At 32.8% G+C, this 19417-nt stretch overlaps 1 protein-coding gene across 1 annotated transcript; it reads right to left on the bottom strand.

Annotated features, from left to right (window-relative positions):
• Positions 1-1714: 1714 nt before the first annotated feature.
• LOC130444502 (chitinase-3-like protein 1) lies at positions 1715-11512 on the bottom strand. The gene is made up of 7 exons (XM_056779651.1): positions 11363-11512; positions 9602-9799; positions 6744-6979; positions 6529-6656; positions 5465-5594; positions 3447-3632; positions 1715-2052 (listed from the first exon to the last, which is right to left on the bottom strand). Exons 1-7 carry the CDS (start codon positions 11424-11426, stop codon positions 1768-1770), a joined length of 1227 nt encoding a protein of 408 aa, XP_056635629.1. The 5' UTR covers positions 11427-11512; the 3' UTR covers positions 1715-1767.
• Between the last annotated feature and the right edge of the window lie 7905 nt (positions 11513-19417).

The following is a 19417-nucleotide window of genomic DNA, read 5'->3' as shown; positions in this document are numbered from 1 at the left end:
TCTCATGGGACGGCCCGATGTAACTTTTTAAGTCATTAGCGAGAAAACTAAAAGAAGTAAAACCAAATTTTGCAATTCTTCCTATAGGGCATACCGAAGAAGCACAAGAATCCAGGAATAAAGATTTGAAAGCATTTCGAAGAAGCCAACTAGAAAATCGTCAGGAATCTACTAATGTAGATCTTTTTAGTTTTTTACTAGCCTGATATGATCCAGTTATTACTAATTTAAGGAAATTTCCACAGAAACAAAGGAAAGCATTATCGCCAAAAGGAAATATACATGGATCTTCTTATATTTTAGTCAAAATAATATTCAAAGTATCGTTTAAATTTGGCTTGTTTTGAAGGACGCTATTTTTCGCGAGCTTTGGATGACGTCAATTGTCACGTTCAGTGACTTCAAGTTTGACAGTTACTTCATAGGTTATGATATTATAACCTATAAAGTCATTGAAAATGTAGAAAAAGAATGAAAAATAGACACTAGATAGAATTCAGAGAGATGAGAAGCAAGATTTTATGATAATATTGGGACTATAATGTCTCTGAAAAAAATAATCAAGTGAATTTAAATTACATGCATATTCCCTATTAGTACAAGATTAGGAGATATTTCTTTGGGAAGAAAAGTATTGAATTTGGTACAAAATTCAGACTTAAGCTGTGCTGGAACTATTCAAAAATAAACAAAATCCATATTGAAGTGTATATCTTGTAAACAGCTGATTTCTTACAAAAGCTCCTATTTAGAATAAGCATCCCTTTCTCAATGTTGTTTTGTTTTATATTTTAGAATGTTTGTGATGAATGGCTTTCAAGATTTCATGAATGATGTCAATAAAATAACAATTTATCAAATTTCTGCTTCCTTATCAAGTTTAATATGGTTGTTTCTTCAATGATATACTTATAATTCCTCAAAAATTATCAAAGAGTTCAATTTGATTGAGATTATAGATAGATACTTTAAATTATGATTTTTAATTTGTATAATGTATGTCTAGAGGTATTCATGGGAATTAAAATGCTAGAGATTCTGAAACAAAGATAATTATGAATATATACCAGTTAATAGAAAAAAATTCTACTGTGAATAGTTTCATACTAAGTGGAAGTTATTTTATGTACCTTGTTGTTCTCCTTCTTCCAGTTCTTTCTTAATTTTCTCATTTCGTTTTTATTATATGCTAATACACAGTCCGATATGATTTTCACCCTTGAAAAAAAGGTAATTTCTTGTTCTGGTTTCAATTTTATTTATCTAAGGCCAGATCATTTTAATATTCAGAAATTGGACGAAATCTCTGAGAAAACTAACTTTCATATCTTTGTCCGGTTTTTGGACTCTATAAACTATTTCTTCTGCAATTCCACACTGTTGCTTACCATATGGGCACCTCCACCATTACCTTGTGGTAACCTTATCCTATGGACAGCTTCTCAATTGATAAGCAGCTGCTCAGTTACCTCATTGACTTCTTAGAAGGAGCGACAGATACGTTTCACCCTTTTTGCCAATAATATCTAACAAAACGGGTTAGTTAGGTCCACTATTGTGATGATGAAAGTTCCTTCATTAAGAATCAGTTTGCGCTTCATTCTTCTTGACAATATTCATTTTAAACAAATATTTATCGATCTTATCACCGTATATTATTTTGACCACACGACTGTAAACATCAAAACTATGGAGGTTAATAACAAAATACATATTTTAATTCAATAATTTAATCAAAACTAATTTTATTTTAACAACCAGTCTTATTTAAGAAATCTTCTTTTGTTTTTTCTTATTTTCGTGAAAAGTTAAGCGATTCTTAACAGTGTTGATTAACGGGTATTTGTTGCCGCACAATCCATTAAAATCGTCGGTATCCATTGTCCAAACCATAATACCAGCTACTCCATGGGCCATAGCGAAATCTACTTTCAATTCGATGGATTTTTCGTCGTCATAACCTATCCATTGATCACCTATTACTCTATGTGGAACTTTTTGATCATCATCCCAGTACATAACCGAATCAGAACCAGAGTAAAATTCACAAACCTGCAATTAATAATATTCATTATTCCAGTATAGGCATATAATATCGGCACTAATCATTTTCTATTACTAACAACCCTTTTGGGCTTTACGCGGTTAATTATTATGACTCTTGCCTGTTGTATGGTTACTGTTTGTTTTAACTCTTGAATATTGATTCAAATTATATTGATTGAAGTCTATATTGATAAGAGAACGAATCCAAAAGTCTGCGTCGTGATATTGCCACGTAAATATGAATGCCATTATTGTTTCACCCATCAAATGAATTGCTGTAATTTATTGGGAATCTTCACGACAAATGCGGTGAATCATTCATCGAAAAAAGAGGAATGGTGACTTCTGGTATAGTGCTCATCTATGACAGAGTTTGTCTACATAGTGATGCTATAACCAAACGGCTCCCAGAACAATTTCAATGAAGCAATTTTATGGAGACCACAACATATAAATGTCTATATCTGTTGAAAAGTAACCTCAAGTCTACAAATCTATATGTAGTCTCTTATACCCTGCGACTCAAAAGATCTATTGTGTCCTACCTTCTTGCTGCGATACTGAAGAACCCAGCGCTTATAGCTGATCCATTAAACGCACTTCTAGATTGAATTGAGCACAGTTTTCATTTGCATAAATTTCTGCTTGAAAAATGCTTGGTGCGTTGCCGAGGCTTTCAGAGTTTTGGCTTTGGGCGCGTACCCTCCTATTCCAGTTCCGTGGTCATGATTTAGGAACGGGTTCTCTTTGATGATTCCGTCTCTGACTATTTTAAGTGATGTTTTCTCTGCCACGCTTTTCAGTACTATGTGGAGAGGTGGGAGATTTAGAATCACTTCTAGTTCAGCTGTTGGGCAACATTTCATAGCCTAGTTGCACATAAGCACGCCAGTCTCTGTAACTTTGAGAGATTGTTCCTCGTAGTATTCAGACTAGCTCTAGTACCCCAAACCCACTGCCCACCCACCCACTGTTCTCAATGTGTTTCGTTTAGAAGAAGTATAGTGAGATATCCACGGATAGATATTTGCAATAATGGACTTTTTAGATGTATAAAAGCGGAATATTCCACTATGGATTAATTTGTTATATCTCAAAGTTATAGTTAAGTTACGTAAAACCTAAACAAATTACATACTTGCACGTTTTTCATGAATAATTATATTTTTAGTGGAAGTCGCTAGACAATCAGTTTAGTAGTTTTCTGGGAACAGACACCCAGAAAGGTTTTGTTTCATAATATTAGTGATTATCTGAGCAGTGCAATTAGATTCACAACTTACGCCCTAGCTCATCTAATCTAAAGCAGTCCAATTTATGCAAGTCGAAGTTTAATTCAATTTACCTTATAAAACATTGATATTGTTTACTTAGACTCATACTATTTTCCACACACTTACCTCATGATATCCCAAGCAACCTAGAAGACCTGTATACAATCCTCTCTCACCAGGTCCGGTAACGGGTGCGTATAGATCATGGTTGTTCGGATCTTCTAATGTGAAAGTTCTTGCATACGTAGGCACTCCCATATTAATTTTACTTATATCCGCGTTTTTGTAGATCCAATATTCCAAACCTGTAGACTAATTTTTTTCATTTGTAAGATACTCAACTTTCATCTATTTATACGTATTAGTTATGAATTCTTTCAATTTGTATGGACTGAATATTGTTATAAAGATTTCAATAAACGAATAGTCAAGAATAAGGAAACTAGAACTACATAATTTTTTCAATTGATGAGAGAATTTTATTGATTGGAAACGTATCAAGGAATTGATGATTTTACGAATGTCTTAAATGATTGTTACCAAGTTAGAATTAGAAGAGCACTAGGTACGTTTTTCTACATCAAAAACATATGAAAATAGCAAAATGTGGACAAATTCATTGATTTAAAGAAGTTATTGACTATTGGAGAGATGAACAATTGTCCAAAGGTTTTCGTCTTTATCATAACAACGCGGTGTCCCATTGAGAAATGTATTCTGACACAGAAAAGACCATGGCAAATAATATGAAGGGCATTCTGAAAGAAACTTTTGAGTAATACTTCTAGTCATGGATTATACGTTGAAATATATACATTGCTGATCAAAGGCAGAAGTTTGGGGAAGAATAATGTGAGTGATATGATTTTATGTTCCTAAATAGAATAATTCATCACATTCTTTTATCATACATCGAAGGAAATATGGTTGTGTTTTCTCCATCAATTCAAAGAATTCTCAACCTCAATTAGCAACTCTATTTTCTAATTTTCGAAACTAACAAAGATATTTACTCAATATGGATTAAATTTAGTTCAATGATTAAATGTTTGACTTAGCTAGCAGTTCGAAAAAATGTTTATTTCAATTCAATTGAAGTGAAATGAATGAATATGCTTGGTAACTTTTTTTAATGAAGAATATGTACGCTTCTCTGGCTACAGTCATTATTTGACAGAATCATTGATAAAAACGCCACTAGTATAGACATACTTAGTACGTCTTGAATTCGTTTTAGTTTTTCTCAAATGATATTAAACAATAATTTTTTCTTAGAATAGGACAGGCGCTCTTATCCACATAAATAATTTTTTTTCTAAACTTTTTACTTGGCGAAACTAAAGCAAAGGTACGTTCTTATTAATAAAAAATTGAGAAATATGTTTTGAAATTTAGATATGAGATTTACATATTGCTGGAATAATTGGTTGAAATAATAAAATATCCTTTTGTCCCATTCGCAGTTTCATTGTGACTCTATCAAGTCAACAATTGTGACAAATATGTGTATAGTGCGGGGCACCTCAACACAACGTGTATCATTTACATATTTAAATATGAAATTTTCAAATTTACCCACTCACAACACAAATTTTCTACGGACTTGCAGACGCATGTATCTACAGTACTTGGGACATATAGCGAGAAGATCAGGAACAATGTAACAAGTAATCATAGAAAGGAAAGTAGAAGACAAACGCCCAAGAGGCAGATTCCAACTAGATGGGTAGACCAAACAAAGCCCTTAATAAATATGAGACTGCATCATGCCGAAAAGATTGTACAGGATAGGCAAGCATGGAACCAACTGCTGAATCGAATATAAATGGTGTCACTTCATATTTTGGACGATAATGGAATGAGGAGGAGAGAGGATTTAAAGAATCATTTTTATTTTATTACTATTAAAACCATGAATATATATATCTTTATTTTAAACTTGGAGATGATTTTACTTTGGTCTAACAGTTGCTTTTAGAATAATGAATCTATTAAATTGAAGATGTTTTCATTTTGATAAATTTAACAATAAAGCTACTTTTAAACATGAAATGATAGAAGATATAAATTCGAGACAAAAATAAGTGAAGAGAAATGAACGAAAATAATATTTAATCCTAAAATCCACATTTTTAAATACTCACAACGGTATATGTAGCATTTCTTCCATGCTCATAATCCAAAGGAGAAGCATGTAATGGTGAAATATGTCCTACAAAGTTATCAAAGGCACCGTGATAATCATATGTCATAAGATTTATCATGTCCAAATACCTAAAAATCGAAATTCACAAAATAAAATCGTTTCAGTGGATGGATTCAAATTACAGAATGAAAAGCGATTCTCAGTTTCTTGAAAACCAGAATTGTTTTAGGTTCACCGCTATACAAAATGGTAAATATTATTTTATTATAAAGTTGTTTGCGAAAGAAAATTTCCTTTGAATTGTACAAGTAGTAAAGTAAAATAAAAGAATACGAACTTTTTGCTTAGAATTAAGAGTTGTTGATATATAAGAAGTATTAAATTTCATCGAGGAAAATCTAACAAAGGTCTAACTTACCAACCTCATTACTGCAAATGTAATTAAAGTTGATCTGACTCACCCAAACATATTTAATGTGAATGACATAACTGAAAATCTGGTTGCTAAAATTATCATTGACAATTACTGGCATTTCATAATCTGAAGTTCGAAGTAGAATGGAAATGCACTCTAGAAAAAATGTAGGCTGTAGGTAGAATAAATTAGAAAGCATTTGGAAGAAGCTTTTTCTAACAATAAAATTAAACTTTTTTCAACATATCGATGGTAACTGGTGGATATCTTGAAAACGAGGAAAACATAGACGTAGATACCTCTTCAATTTTTCTACGGAAAGAGCTAATGACTAATTCATCATTTGAAGTAGGTTGAATATTGACACGACAAATGCTAGGAATTAAATTTGAAAACGTCATGGATTTGTTTATTTTACTTTTGTGGTTCAATTCACTTCTGTTTTAAAATTTTCTCCAACTCCTTCATACACTATGTAAATATGATCTATTTAGAGAATAATAAAGTAAATATATACTAATTAAGTGAAAATCATACTAGAAGTGACTGATTATGACAGTAAATATAAAGAACCAGATTCCTGTTAATGATTTTTGTCACTCTTTTAAATGTTATTGTGTTTTTAGAATTACTACTACACTACTCACTGCATAATTTTTTCTACGTCGTAAGCAGATTCAATTTTATCAACGGCACCAGCTACTGCAGCAGTCAGCAGGAGTTTCTTTGGTTTCAAAACTTCACTGAAGTCTTTTAGCAGGGCGACAAAGTTATCCTGAATTAAAAAATAAAACGATTGAATATTGTAATTATGTTTTTATGGATTCAAAACATATTACAATTTCAATATTTTGTTACTTACCTTATCTTCCGGTTGCGCATAATCTCTCAACGTGGGGTATTCCCAGTCTACATCTAAACCATCGAAATTATATTTTTCAATTAGTGGTAAGATTTCATTTATCAACTTAATCCTCCGAACAGGATCTGCTGAGACTATTGAGAAATTTTTGGAGCCTTCATTCCAACCTCCTAAGCTGAGCAAAAGTTTGAGGTCTGGATTAGATTTTTTCAATTCTGCGAGACTCCTGAATTGATCTAAAATAGATTGTTTTAGTTATTAGATAAAAGCAACTACATTATTAGCTACAAGCTGCGAGAAGTTTTGAATTCTTTTTCTTATTTTTCCGGAAAACATGATAGTGGTCAACGTTTTAGACCAACTTCGTTGGGATTTCGATCAGAAAGAGGATTGCATAAGTCATAGATTGGTTTAGAATAAGCAATCTTCAAACAGAATCGATTACAAAAGACAAAAACGTTTAGTAATGAGATACTTAAAAAAATAGAACAACCCTCCAATGGCGTTCGGGATACGCTGTAATCGAAATAAATTTAATAGCAGACATTCTTGCTAAAGTGGAGATGGACAAACTCATTGTAGGATCTGAACATATGAGGAGGATTCAGTTAGGTAGAGTACAAATTAAAATGAACATCTATTCACGTTTTCTCGAAGTGGGAAAGTCCACAGAACCTGGGGGTGTAGAATGTAGAATATTAAGAGAAGTGGGATTAATAACTTAGCTGTAAGAGCTGCGAGAAAGAAGTACACAATATATCTTTTGGGTTAAAATGTATTTGAAACCCAAAACTACACATATATACATATAAATGATTCAATCTATATATAAAAAGCGTGGAAAGGTTTGATTTGTTTGATAAAATGTTTAGGATTCGAAATTATTTTAAAACCTATTAGTTTACGATATTGTTTACAGTTGTACCATTGTTCGATAGCTTTGTTCGAGGATTTTGATTGATACTAAGCTTTGCTGGAAAGCTCATATTATGGTGCTGTTTTAGTCGAAGTAGTCTACACACACATATTTCAGAAAAAAGTACTTCGAGGATGCACCTTGGTACACTCGAATCAGTAGCCTCTACAAGGATCTGGATATGAATACAGTTGATTAAATATTGGACAAATTCGACACGAGTTATGAACTACGACTTCATTAACATACCATTGTTGAGGTAATCCAGCTCGTTTATATTGCAATAGAAGTGATCAGATTCATGAGGATTACTGTGCGTATTGACGTGTATGTTAACTGTACAAAATGTACTTGACATGTTGTTGATTATTGTTCTTGAGATCAGATTATACTGTTAACACAATGTCGTGTAAGGGAATTGTAAACAAAATTTTGATATTTCTATTAGAAACTTTTTTAATTAAGAATTAAAATTTCAAATATCTAATTTTAATATAATAAAATCCCCATTTCTTCAGCATCTTATAACTTATTTTGGTACGCCTATGGAGCGCTTCTGGAAGAGGAAGGAGCTCATGATTATATTAGAAATTGAAGTTCATGTGTTTAACATCATTTTCTTAGTTATTCCATTTTTTTGTGAGAAAACCTGGAAGATCTCCCTCACATTGTCATATGATCATTATCACGATCAATGGATAATTTTTTTCTATCCCAAATTACTGTAATTATTATTTTTATACTTTATATTAACACTAAAATGTTAAATTCTGCTCTGCTTTTACACTAAACATCCAAAAGCCATTCGTTCTCTTCAGTTTCTCTCTAGGTTCGTTTTGTCGAGGAGCTGGATTGCCTCGATGTTTACATGTTTCAAGAGCCGCTGTTCGTAATTCTTTGCGAATTTAGAATGTTCACCTGCCTTACACAATCTATCTCCAGGTCCCCTTTTCGAATTATATGGGTGCTGCTTTCGCTGGCATATCCCCATGGTAGAATCCCGTAGGTCAATACCGGTTTGAAGATTTGTTCATTTTCAAGTAGTTTATTATAAATTGACAGAGTTGGATTGTCTTCTAGTGTTAGTCTCAGATAATATGCTGTATTAGCATATGGTACCTGTTCATCGTCTATTCGTACTGGTACACATTGCTCCTTTTTATTTGTGAAATTCACATGTACCGATTTTTTCTTAATACTACGTTTGGTTGTTTTCCTGGTTTGGGAATCATTATGACTTCAGCTATTTTCCACAACGTAGGTACATACTCAAGGCCCTGTGATTAAGTCAAAGTCAGGAGCTTTCTTCGGGTTGATATTTACTTTAATCATTGTGAATACTTCTTCCTTTGGAGTAGTATGTTATTTTCATTAATTAATTTATTTTCAATTAGTAATAAATTTGATGTATTTATTCACAACTTTCCATCACAATTATTCATTTTACTGTCGTTTCAAGAGGTAATAACCCACTTGCTTTTGTAGTGTGACGTCCGACAAATACCAAAATATTTTGCGAAGAATTTATGATTAAAAAGCCAGCATCAATGCTCTATTAATTTCAATTTGTTTTTCATTCAACATTTTATTATTGCTCTTTGGTGAATAAACTATAGGTTTAATATTATCTCGGGCTGTTATTATACACTAAAATAATGTAAAAAGGCAAATGTGTGTCAGCCACACAAAAATTTAATAATACATTGAGCTGAAATTGTCTAAATAGATTCCAAATTTCATTTTGTATTAAATACCAGAAGGTTTATATTGTATCACTGTATAATTTTGCTTTATCAATTTCATTTATGTATGTACGAATAATTCTTTTTCTTCGAATATTAACAATCAAGTCGATAATTCTAATAATCGAAAACAATACATATTCCTATAATTAAACTCATACAATTGCTGATAAATTGATATACAATGAACTAGTACTCACGGTAATGTCCACCATCATCTTCATCGTTAGATGCCCATGGATCCACCACGTAAAGGGATCCATCCTCATATAACTCAATGAATGCAAAACAAACATGAGTACATAGGTGAGGATCAATGTCACTGATGTCAAATTTTCCACTGAAGTTCCTGTAAATAGCCCAACTGGCGAAATAACATACTAAATTGTAACTTGTTGCTGTAATTAAAAAATGATATTTATCATCAGCTCGAAGACTGACATAACAAAATGACTTATTAAAAATATCATCACATCACGATCGTTACTCTTCAAAACCAATGTGATCTTTTTATTTAAGGTTATATGCTTTTTTGTCCAGAATTGATTTGAATACATAATCGATACGATTGAAAATATAGTAATGTAAACGAATAAGCTTTTTCGCAGACCTGAATATGAGTTCCGTCTCGCCAGCAACGCAAAGTCGGGAAATTGTATTTAGTAAATGCCAAAATTTGGTGCCAAGTTCAAAAATTAGGTGCTCTGTAATTTTAACAGCAACGGAATATTCAAAGTTGCGGTGCTAGGAAAACGTGATGCTAGCAACGCAATTAAAATAATTACAATACATTGATTATGGAGGTATTAAAATAAGGTGCCCAAATAATTGATAAACGGACGGCTTCTACTTTCAAAACATCTAACGTAACCTAACCTAACCTAACCTAACCTACTACTTTTTCGTTAATGTTATTTTCATAATACATCTTTCTTGTTGACGTTGTATCTCGGACGGCTCCAGCTTTCGTAATCCTTTTCTTCATTATTATTACTATTTTCATACAAATTTTATATGTTAAACCTCGGACGGCTTCTATTTTCATAACAACTCTTTTCAATTCAATACCTCAACAATTAATGTATTGTAATTATTTTAATTGCTATTCCATTGCTGTGAAAATTACAGAGCACCTAATTTTTGAACTTGGCACCTAATTAGGACCTAAAAAGCACCTAATTTTGGCGTTTTCTAAATGAAATTTCCCGACTATGTATTGCTGTGTATATTGTGTAGTACATCAAAGGGTTTAATGTTTGTCAACTGAACCAACCATAAAACGCGACTTTATAAGAATCAAAATTATGTCATGAAAAAGATTAACAGTACATAATAAAAAAATTGAGAATGTATTTAATCAAATTACGCATTCACTAATTAACTAAGATTTTTTACAAAACTGAAAATGTAGAAGGTGATTTTGGAGAAATTAATAAGAATTCGATGTTTTTATGTAGTAGCTAATAATGGATTAAACTACAAAAGCTGGAGAGGAGTGTCTCTATAATAATTGTAAATCCCATTAACATCTGAAAGACTTGAATATTGTGCCGGCTCAAACATGATTATCCTGAATTCATCCGTAACATCTGGTACGGTGATGAATACAATTGTTATTTGTGGGGTCATGTAAATAGGTGTAGGGGTTTTCCAAGATAACGATCTGACGACTCAGACTTTTAAATATGCAAAATACTACAGTGCATTCAACGTAATGGACGAACATGTTCGTAGCCCTAAAACTTTACTATTAATTTATTAAAGTGTTATTTCAAGTGAATGTAGTTTAGGTGTGTGAGTGATTAGACTATATTACAATTTAATTATTAGTACCCTAGTTTGGGAATCAAATAATTAATTTCAACTTTATAGGTTATTATCTTTGAAGAACTGCTAAAGTTCTAAGTTCAAATAATAAATGAAATAATTTATTGTAATGATTAAAATGAATAGAAACTTACCTGTAGAGATCAACCAACACGAAAATATTAAACAAGAAGCACACAAAAGTATTTGCAACCTCATTTTGATTTCTCTTACATGAAAAAAATATTCAATTTAATACTCTTCAATATATAGCATGTTCAATATCAGTTAACTATCTTATCTGTACATGTTGATTTGAAAGGTAAACTTATCTGTTATTTCTAGAATTTATACAAAATAAAAAAATAAATAACTCTGTTTGCTGGTAATATAAAGTGAAATTTCACCGTTTAAGTATGCTGTTCAGCTAGATCTTTGCTCCCTCTCCAAATCACTTCAAATAAATGTTAAAATTTTTAGTTTTCATTATAATATTAACATTTATCCCATCTACATTTATCAAGGGACGCCATAAAGTGCATACTCCAAACTTCATTTACCAAATGAAATTGTTCATCTCGCAATTATTCGAAATCGCTCGGAGTCAAATCTGGAAAATATAGCGTGTCCCTAATTAATTAGAAGTCTGGACGATTTAATGGTAAACTTCATTTTTACGCTTCATACTTTCCTCGGAGTATATATTTTGTCACGTTACGAAATTTTGGAACTAAATAAGAACCTGTAATTGTGGTTTCCTCTCACGTGTAATACACATAAATCATGACTTAATCAATCCTAATATTGTTAGTATGAATTTCCCTGCTCAAGGCTGCATGATGTATTATTTCGAAGATGGGAAACACTCGAAGTGTCCACTAACTACTCTATATTTTGGCGTCTACATTATAATGATGGATAGGTATATTTTTTATCCATTGCTACTCTACTAATTTTATATATCAGCCCTAAAGGGTTATTTGGTTCTCGGTTTCGAGATCTTTCACTTTTTCTATTTTTCACCTAAACATGCAAGCCGTATTATAACCACATTTTATCCTTTGTTTTCCTCTTCTTTTTCCACAACTTCTCCACTTACTCGTTTTACCAATCTAGCTCCCGTTAGTCTACAGGGTGATAAGTCTTTCCTATAACAAAATTTTCTCAACCTACCCCTTTCCGAGACCCTTACACCCTTACAAAGTTGTGACTGAAATTGAGTTTTAATTTTTTTTCTAGGATTTCAGTAATGTTAGAAACTTCAAATTCTGTAATTCTCGTGTTCTCACAAAGGAATAACTACGGGTATTTTTTCAATATTTCGGTTACGTTTTACGGGGCTGTAATTAGCAAGCCTTGATTTATTTCAAATAAAAACATTTTGGTGGGGAGTACCCAAATAATTGATATTTCAAAATATGTAAATATTATTCAGTTTCCTCTATGTATTTTGACCAGTTTTTGCTAATTCCAGCGATACAGTAATCTTCAATGTGTGGTATGCACGCAATAAATTTCTTGCAGCATCCACGACTCTGTATTTTGCTCTTTTTATTTCTCTTTCTGCTTTTCCCGAGTAAAAATTCTTGGTTTGCTACTTTTTGGAAGGTGTATCTCTCTTCACATTCAGCAATAGCATTCTGCGTGAAATATTTTGAAAAATGTGAGCTATATCAAGCTCAGGGATCTGTCCACCCAAATCAACAAATGCTTTTTCATATTCTCAACTTTCAAACATCTTAACGCCACTGGTATAAAAATACTTGTCCAATAAACGTCAAACAATTTTTTGTCTTTATAGCCATTTTTATATTGTGTTCTTAAAACCAATTTTTAAACTGAATTTTGTCTCAAAACTATTGCGACATACGTTGATGTGAAAAAATTTGTGAATTACATTCCAATTTACCAACTAATCTAAAGAAACATCGATGATTACCATGAAATTTACTGGGTTGTCACCACTTATCTTCCAGATATTATCGATGTAGAATAAACAGATTAGATTCATCCAATATTCAAAATATTTTCCACTCATCCAATCATTGCGAAATCAATATTTATATTGTAATGTTTTCATCTATCGTTTATGTCTTTGAAAAGACGAAAAGCATGTTACAGGTCTGCATGAATATTCACAGAAACATTTGTCGTTGGGATTTTCGGAAACTATGATCGGATTATCTGATCATGAACTGACTATGGGTTCCTAGTCATATGCTATGATCCTTTCTACCCTTGTAGATCGGAGGGTGAATGCGATCAGCGGTTGATTCATTTGACATAGAAATCTCGTTCTGCAATTAACTGATCGGTGATCTATCTGAACCCGGGTTATTGTTGATCATAGCTTCACAGACATTGTTTTTTTTTGGTATTTAATAAAAATATCATTTTGGTTCATCATTTTTATCATATTATTATCAAATACAAATATGCGCCAAAGCAAATAACAAATCTCAAGTGCTGCTGTACAAATCAGATTTTTTTAAAAAAGTATTTCTTGAGATACGTTATCTTAAACAATGAAATGATTATATCATCAAATTAATGTTTATAAATCGTAATTACGAAGCAATATCGTATTAAAATGTTCATTTACATATGATATCCACTTCCTACGTGCTTTATGATATTGAATCTCAGAAATGATGCTGCTCTCAGGGTCTCTTAAGCAAAAAAAAACTAGCAGTGTAATGCAAAATACAATATATCTTGATTAAGTTATGCATATATAAAGCACACACACAAATCTTACTTTAAGTTCAAGATTTAACAAATTGATTTTGTAAACATTTTCAATTTTGGTTAATCGTGATTATTGTTGCTGGCTTTTATTCGGAAGTTTTTCATTTGACTGGACTATTGGCTGGTTCAATAGTTTTTCATACCATTTTAGTTTTGTGTAATTGTTGATTATATATAGTGTGATATCTAGAAAATCAATTATAATTCACTCATGAAATGGAGTTGTTTATGATAAATATTAAAATAGTTTGTATAGCAGTTCAGAAGTTATCTAGACAACGAAAACAAAAAATTGGAATATCCATGTTAAGTTTGCACTTTTGACAGATCTTCTAATTGTGATATAACACTCCATATGGTGGATGCTCTCATAACAGAATTATCAATCTGTTTGTATAGTTTTTTTTTCAATTTTTCCCCATTTTCTCTTCAATATAGGTTTCAAAATTATGAAAACAAATATTTGTATAAAAAAAACATTTAATGTAATGAACATATTTTTTGAAAACCCATGTACCATATGAAATATTTTTGCAATAAATGGATACCTGCTAAAACTGATCAAAGTTTGCTTAGTTTAATCCACGTTATATGAAATTACAATCAAGAATTCTACCACAACTAAAGCCCTTTTAGTATGGCATCTCTGTATAAACATTATTTCCAATAAGTGCAACCCAGTTTGTGTTTAAAAGAAATAATAATTGCAAGATTGAATGTCGTATTTTATTCCTATCCAATTCTCTGGAATTAGATGCAAAAAATTGTCGCGCTCATTTTCAACATCTCCCTTGGATTCAAATTCTACCGCCATGGAATGATTAAATAATAATCTGACGGTGTAAAGTACGGACTAAATGATGTTTGTGGTAAGAGTTCAAAACCAACAAGCTCAAATTCCACCAAACTTCATAATTCAACAAACGATAAGACTTTCAGACCTCTCTTTACGACGGTTTCTGGTAATTGTTGTATAACTACGTTTTCATGCTCGAGTTGTTTGGATAAATTCTTTTTTCTTCACAATTAATAATGCGTCTAATGCGACGATCATGTTTCGGCATACACCTTTACACGAATCACACTTATGGCTAATTTACGTCCAAAACCCTCGAAATTGATGCACATTTCTAGATTTTTAGTCATTAGACTATATTATTGAACAAACTACATATCTATCTGCCCCCAAAAAATCTTTTCATATTCCTTCTCACTTGTCTAGGCCAGTTAGAAGCGACTTTCTTCAAGATAGTTAGTTACTATTGTTCTTTGTTACACAAATATTAATATCAATATAAAAAACGCGTTTCTTTTTGTATATGGTCTGCTCAGATAGACCAATAGTTTCATATTGCACCATATCACACTAAAGCATGTATCTAATGAAGTATAGGAAATTCCATGGAAGGGGGTTCTTGCAGTTTCTATAAAACTAACATTGAATTCGTAGTCAGCTACCCTAAAAACCCCAGGGTACCAGATTCCAGATCTATAACTTGAATTTTTTAGTTTTTGCCAGCTTGTTCAGATTTGGCCTCCTGTGCGACGATTCGCTCGAATCTTGGTTAATTCATGTGTACTCCTCATAGCATTAGAAATTAGTCTTGATAAGATATGATATGACAAGTAGAGACAACCTCTGTATATAGAAAAATGTTATCCCACGAATATATCATCTGCTACCTGTCCAAAGAATCACAATCGGAACACCCAAATATGCATAATACCTAAAAGCAGATTATAGATGCTGACACGGAAAGGTATGATGAGAGAGTGCAAAACAAACTTTACAACTGCTCAAATCGATCAAGGCCTTTCTGGTCTTTAACAAAAGCAGTCAGCCAAGTCAAAAATTCCACCTTTGACTAGATAAGATGGGTCAATCGCAGTGACCGCAAAAAAGAAGGCGGATTTGTTGGGTCGCATATTTGCCTCAAATTCAACTCTTAATTCGCGAGGAAAACTACCATGCAGCCTACCTGGAGTTGGTACATTTATGCCAGAAGTAGAATTTCGACACCAAGATGTCACAAAACTTCTCAAAGGCTTGAACATCAATAAAACGAGTAGCCCAGAATTGAAGAATTGCGCAGCTGAGTTAACAGGTCCACCGTGCAAAAAAAAATATACGGCTGCCAGTAACTACCGTCCGATTTCTTTAGTCTCAACCATTGCCAAGGCCATGGAGAAAGTAGTTAACCAGCAAATCTTGAGATATCTTGAGTCTGCTAACATCATTAGCGACCATCGATTCAGCTTCCGTGGACATAGATCAACCGGGGACATCTTGCAGATGTCACCAACGGATAGACTGAAGTTATAGAAAAATATGGGGAATCCAGAGCAATAGCTCTGGACATATCGAAGACTTTAACAGGGTTTGGCATGAAAACTTTCTAAGCAAATTAAGATCGTACAATTTGTCGTACTTACTTATTGACTGGCTTAGTAGCTTTCTCAGAAGTCGATCCATTCAGGTCGCTATCGATGGGCATACCTCAGAAAGGTTTGAGGTCAACGCTGGTGTTCCCCAGGGATGCATCTTGTCACCTACGCTTTTTTTCGTGTACATAAACGATTTTTTCCACAAAACTGCAAACCCGATCTATAGCTTCGCCAACTATAGCACACTGGTGTCGTCATTAAAATCAACCGCCTTAATAAACACCTAAATCCGTAGGCAGCAACAGATCACCACCATCAATATCAATCTTGAAAACTTTCGGGAGTGGGGTGATAGTAATCTGAATGCATTTAATACGGCAAAGACCCAGGCTGCTATTTTTACAAAGAAGGCTAGCACTGCAGCGCAGGATTTGGTCTTGTCTGGACATAAAATGTCACAATCACCGCAAAATCGCTTCTTGGGTGTTGACGTTGGAAGCAGTATGTCCTGGCATAGTTACGTGGCCGATTTAACCAAGGCAGCTTCATAAGAACTTGGAGCCCTCTTCAAGACCAAAAAGCTATATACTCCGCAACAGCTTCTAATCCTCTACAAGTCCCAGATTCGTCCATATTTGGAATATTTTAAACTCGGCTCCCAAGCGTACCCCGAATTTGCGCGACTCAATACAGAAGAGAACAATTCGACTTATGGGCGATCCAGAGTTGAACAGAAACGTAAACAGCTAAGACCATAGAAAAGGGACACCGACCTGACTCCGTTTTACCGATACTACCACGGCAAGTATTTTTCCAAGCTGTCCAACATATTCCCGCCTAGAGCAGTTTTTGCAAGATTTACTCGACAGGCAGACATGACTCACAAACAACCTCTTGTAGTGCTTTTTACAAAAAACTAATAATAAAATTTAAGCTTTGAATTGAACTGGCAATAGTTATTCATCAAAGATATTGACTTAAATATGGCAATATATAATCATTGACAAATTTATTCGATTTGTTTTTTTCATTCCAAACGAGCAAGTGATTTTAATATTGAAATGGTAACGTTGGGTTCAAATTGATAACCGAATAAGTTGTTGGCATAACCGTAATGGGTAAAAATAATAATCTAATATTATTTTTTACGGTCAGAGTAATTGGTAGAATGAAGGACCTGTATTATTTTACGAGACAATATGCTGGACTGAAACAGGAACTAAATCCAAAAGGGAATATGACAGACTGGCCGCAAATTAAAGTCGTGAAATATCCGTTCGATGTCCAGTTATAGAAAATATATAGAGAAAAGGATTTTAATTTGGAACCTGTCAGAACAAAATAGGTGACAGGATAGGATTTCCCATCGAAATAAAAAAAAATATCAAGTGAATTTGAGACAACTATCTCAATTATCTCAAAAACTAGTAATAGTAGTACTATACTAGTATAATGTGAATTTACATATTCGAGTATTTATTTATCTTCCACATATAAATTATGTAGACTGTATCTGTTTGCTTAGAATATGAATTGATGCGCTACGATTGGCTTTTTAAAGAAAGAAGAGATGAAAGTGAACGGGAAAATATGGTTCATTTTGGCAGAAATAGAATAAGTTTTCATTCTACTCAGCTAATCTCAATCTTAAGGATTGAGAGCAAATTTTGATAATGTGTTACTAAAGAAAAGAGGCTAGTGCAGTATACGTCTCGAATTCAGCCTATTTATATTCTTCGAAAATCCAATCAACAAGCACATTTCACAAGATACTTCTCTAAATATTTTTGTGATTCGTTTCAATTTCAAGATATTAGATGGCTATCAAATTTTCTCTATTCAAAGGGGCGTGGGATATTATGTAACGCAATTTGAAGCGTGATGGATTCTGGTAAAACGTTACAGACAGGAACAACGCATTTCGTAACATTGATTTTGTTTAAATGACAAAACTAGGAAAATAAAGTTTTCCATGTTAGCAAGCCTTTTCATTAATGTTTACGGGAAATTCCTCGATTGTGGTATTCGTCACTTTTGTTTTGTTCTACCAAGTTGCCCAACCTTTTCGTTGATGAGATGAGAAGATGAGAAGCTCTCCGTTGATCTGTCTCCTCTTCTAGAAGGGTTTAAGGTGATATCATAAAATTTCTTTTGCTGATCAATACAATCTGAACTCAAAATGAGAATTTGTGCAACCTGTGAGATCTCTTTCACCTCCCACAATAGTGTGCAAATACACAGTCGTTTCGTGCACGGCAAGACTGCACAAGATCATCGCGATGCGTATGGCCACAACGACTTGCTGTCAGAAGAACAAAAAAGCTTCTCTGCATTGTGCGCTACTGTGAAACATTTGAGAATGCAGATTGGTTAGATGAAGATGAAGTTCATGTAAATTATTTAACGATTCCGCAACACACTTTGCTTGATCTTACCCTAATACAAAAACAAGATAATTCTCTTCAAACTTTTACTTTGTACGTAAGAGTTGGACCATCTTTTATGTATCGTTTATTGACGTTAATGGGAAAAGCCTTCTTTGGGTTTTATTGACCAGTTTCCGCACCGAACTATAAATATTTCTCATAAACGTACGATTTGATATATATGCACCTGACAGGGAGATTACTGCTCTCACAACTATTTTCAATCAAGTTGGAATTTAAAGGTCAAAAAGGCAAGCTAAATAACTCGCACATATATTCCTAAATTGAAAGCATATTAATCTGTGGATCAGTAAAACTAATGCTGCAATCACCTTTTTATTGGTATCATATCGAATGATGTATTTAGTTACAGTATAAAATTTACAGTTCACTTATTTTAGATTAACGAATTTCTCTATTCTGCACTGAATCATTTTAAATACACATTGATATCATTATAAATCATGGTTTATATATACATTATTTACAGTTCAATGAAGTGAATCAGTGGATTATTTACTGAATTTTGGTAGCAAAAGTACATTGCGTCGATTATAACAAATCAATAAATCATACAGTATAAATTTGCGTATCAGTTTTTCTCTTTTCAAAGTCATGAAATCATGAAATGACCAGGAAGAGTTTGGGATA

Source organism: Diorhabda sublineata, chromosome 1, assembly GCF_026230105.1.
Source record: "Diorhabda sublineata isolate icDioSubl1.1 chromosome 1, icDioSubl1.1, whole genome shotgun sequence".
NCBI lineage: Eukaryota > Metazoa > Arthropoda > Insecta > Coleoptera > Chrysomelidae > Diorhabda > Diorhabda sublineata.
Note: the sequence above shows the minus strand (reverse complement) of the source record. Positions and strands in the feature narration are given on the sequence as shown.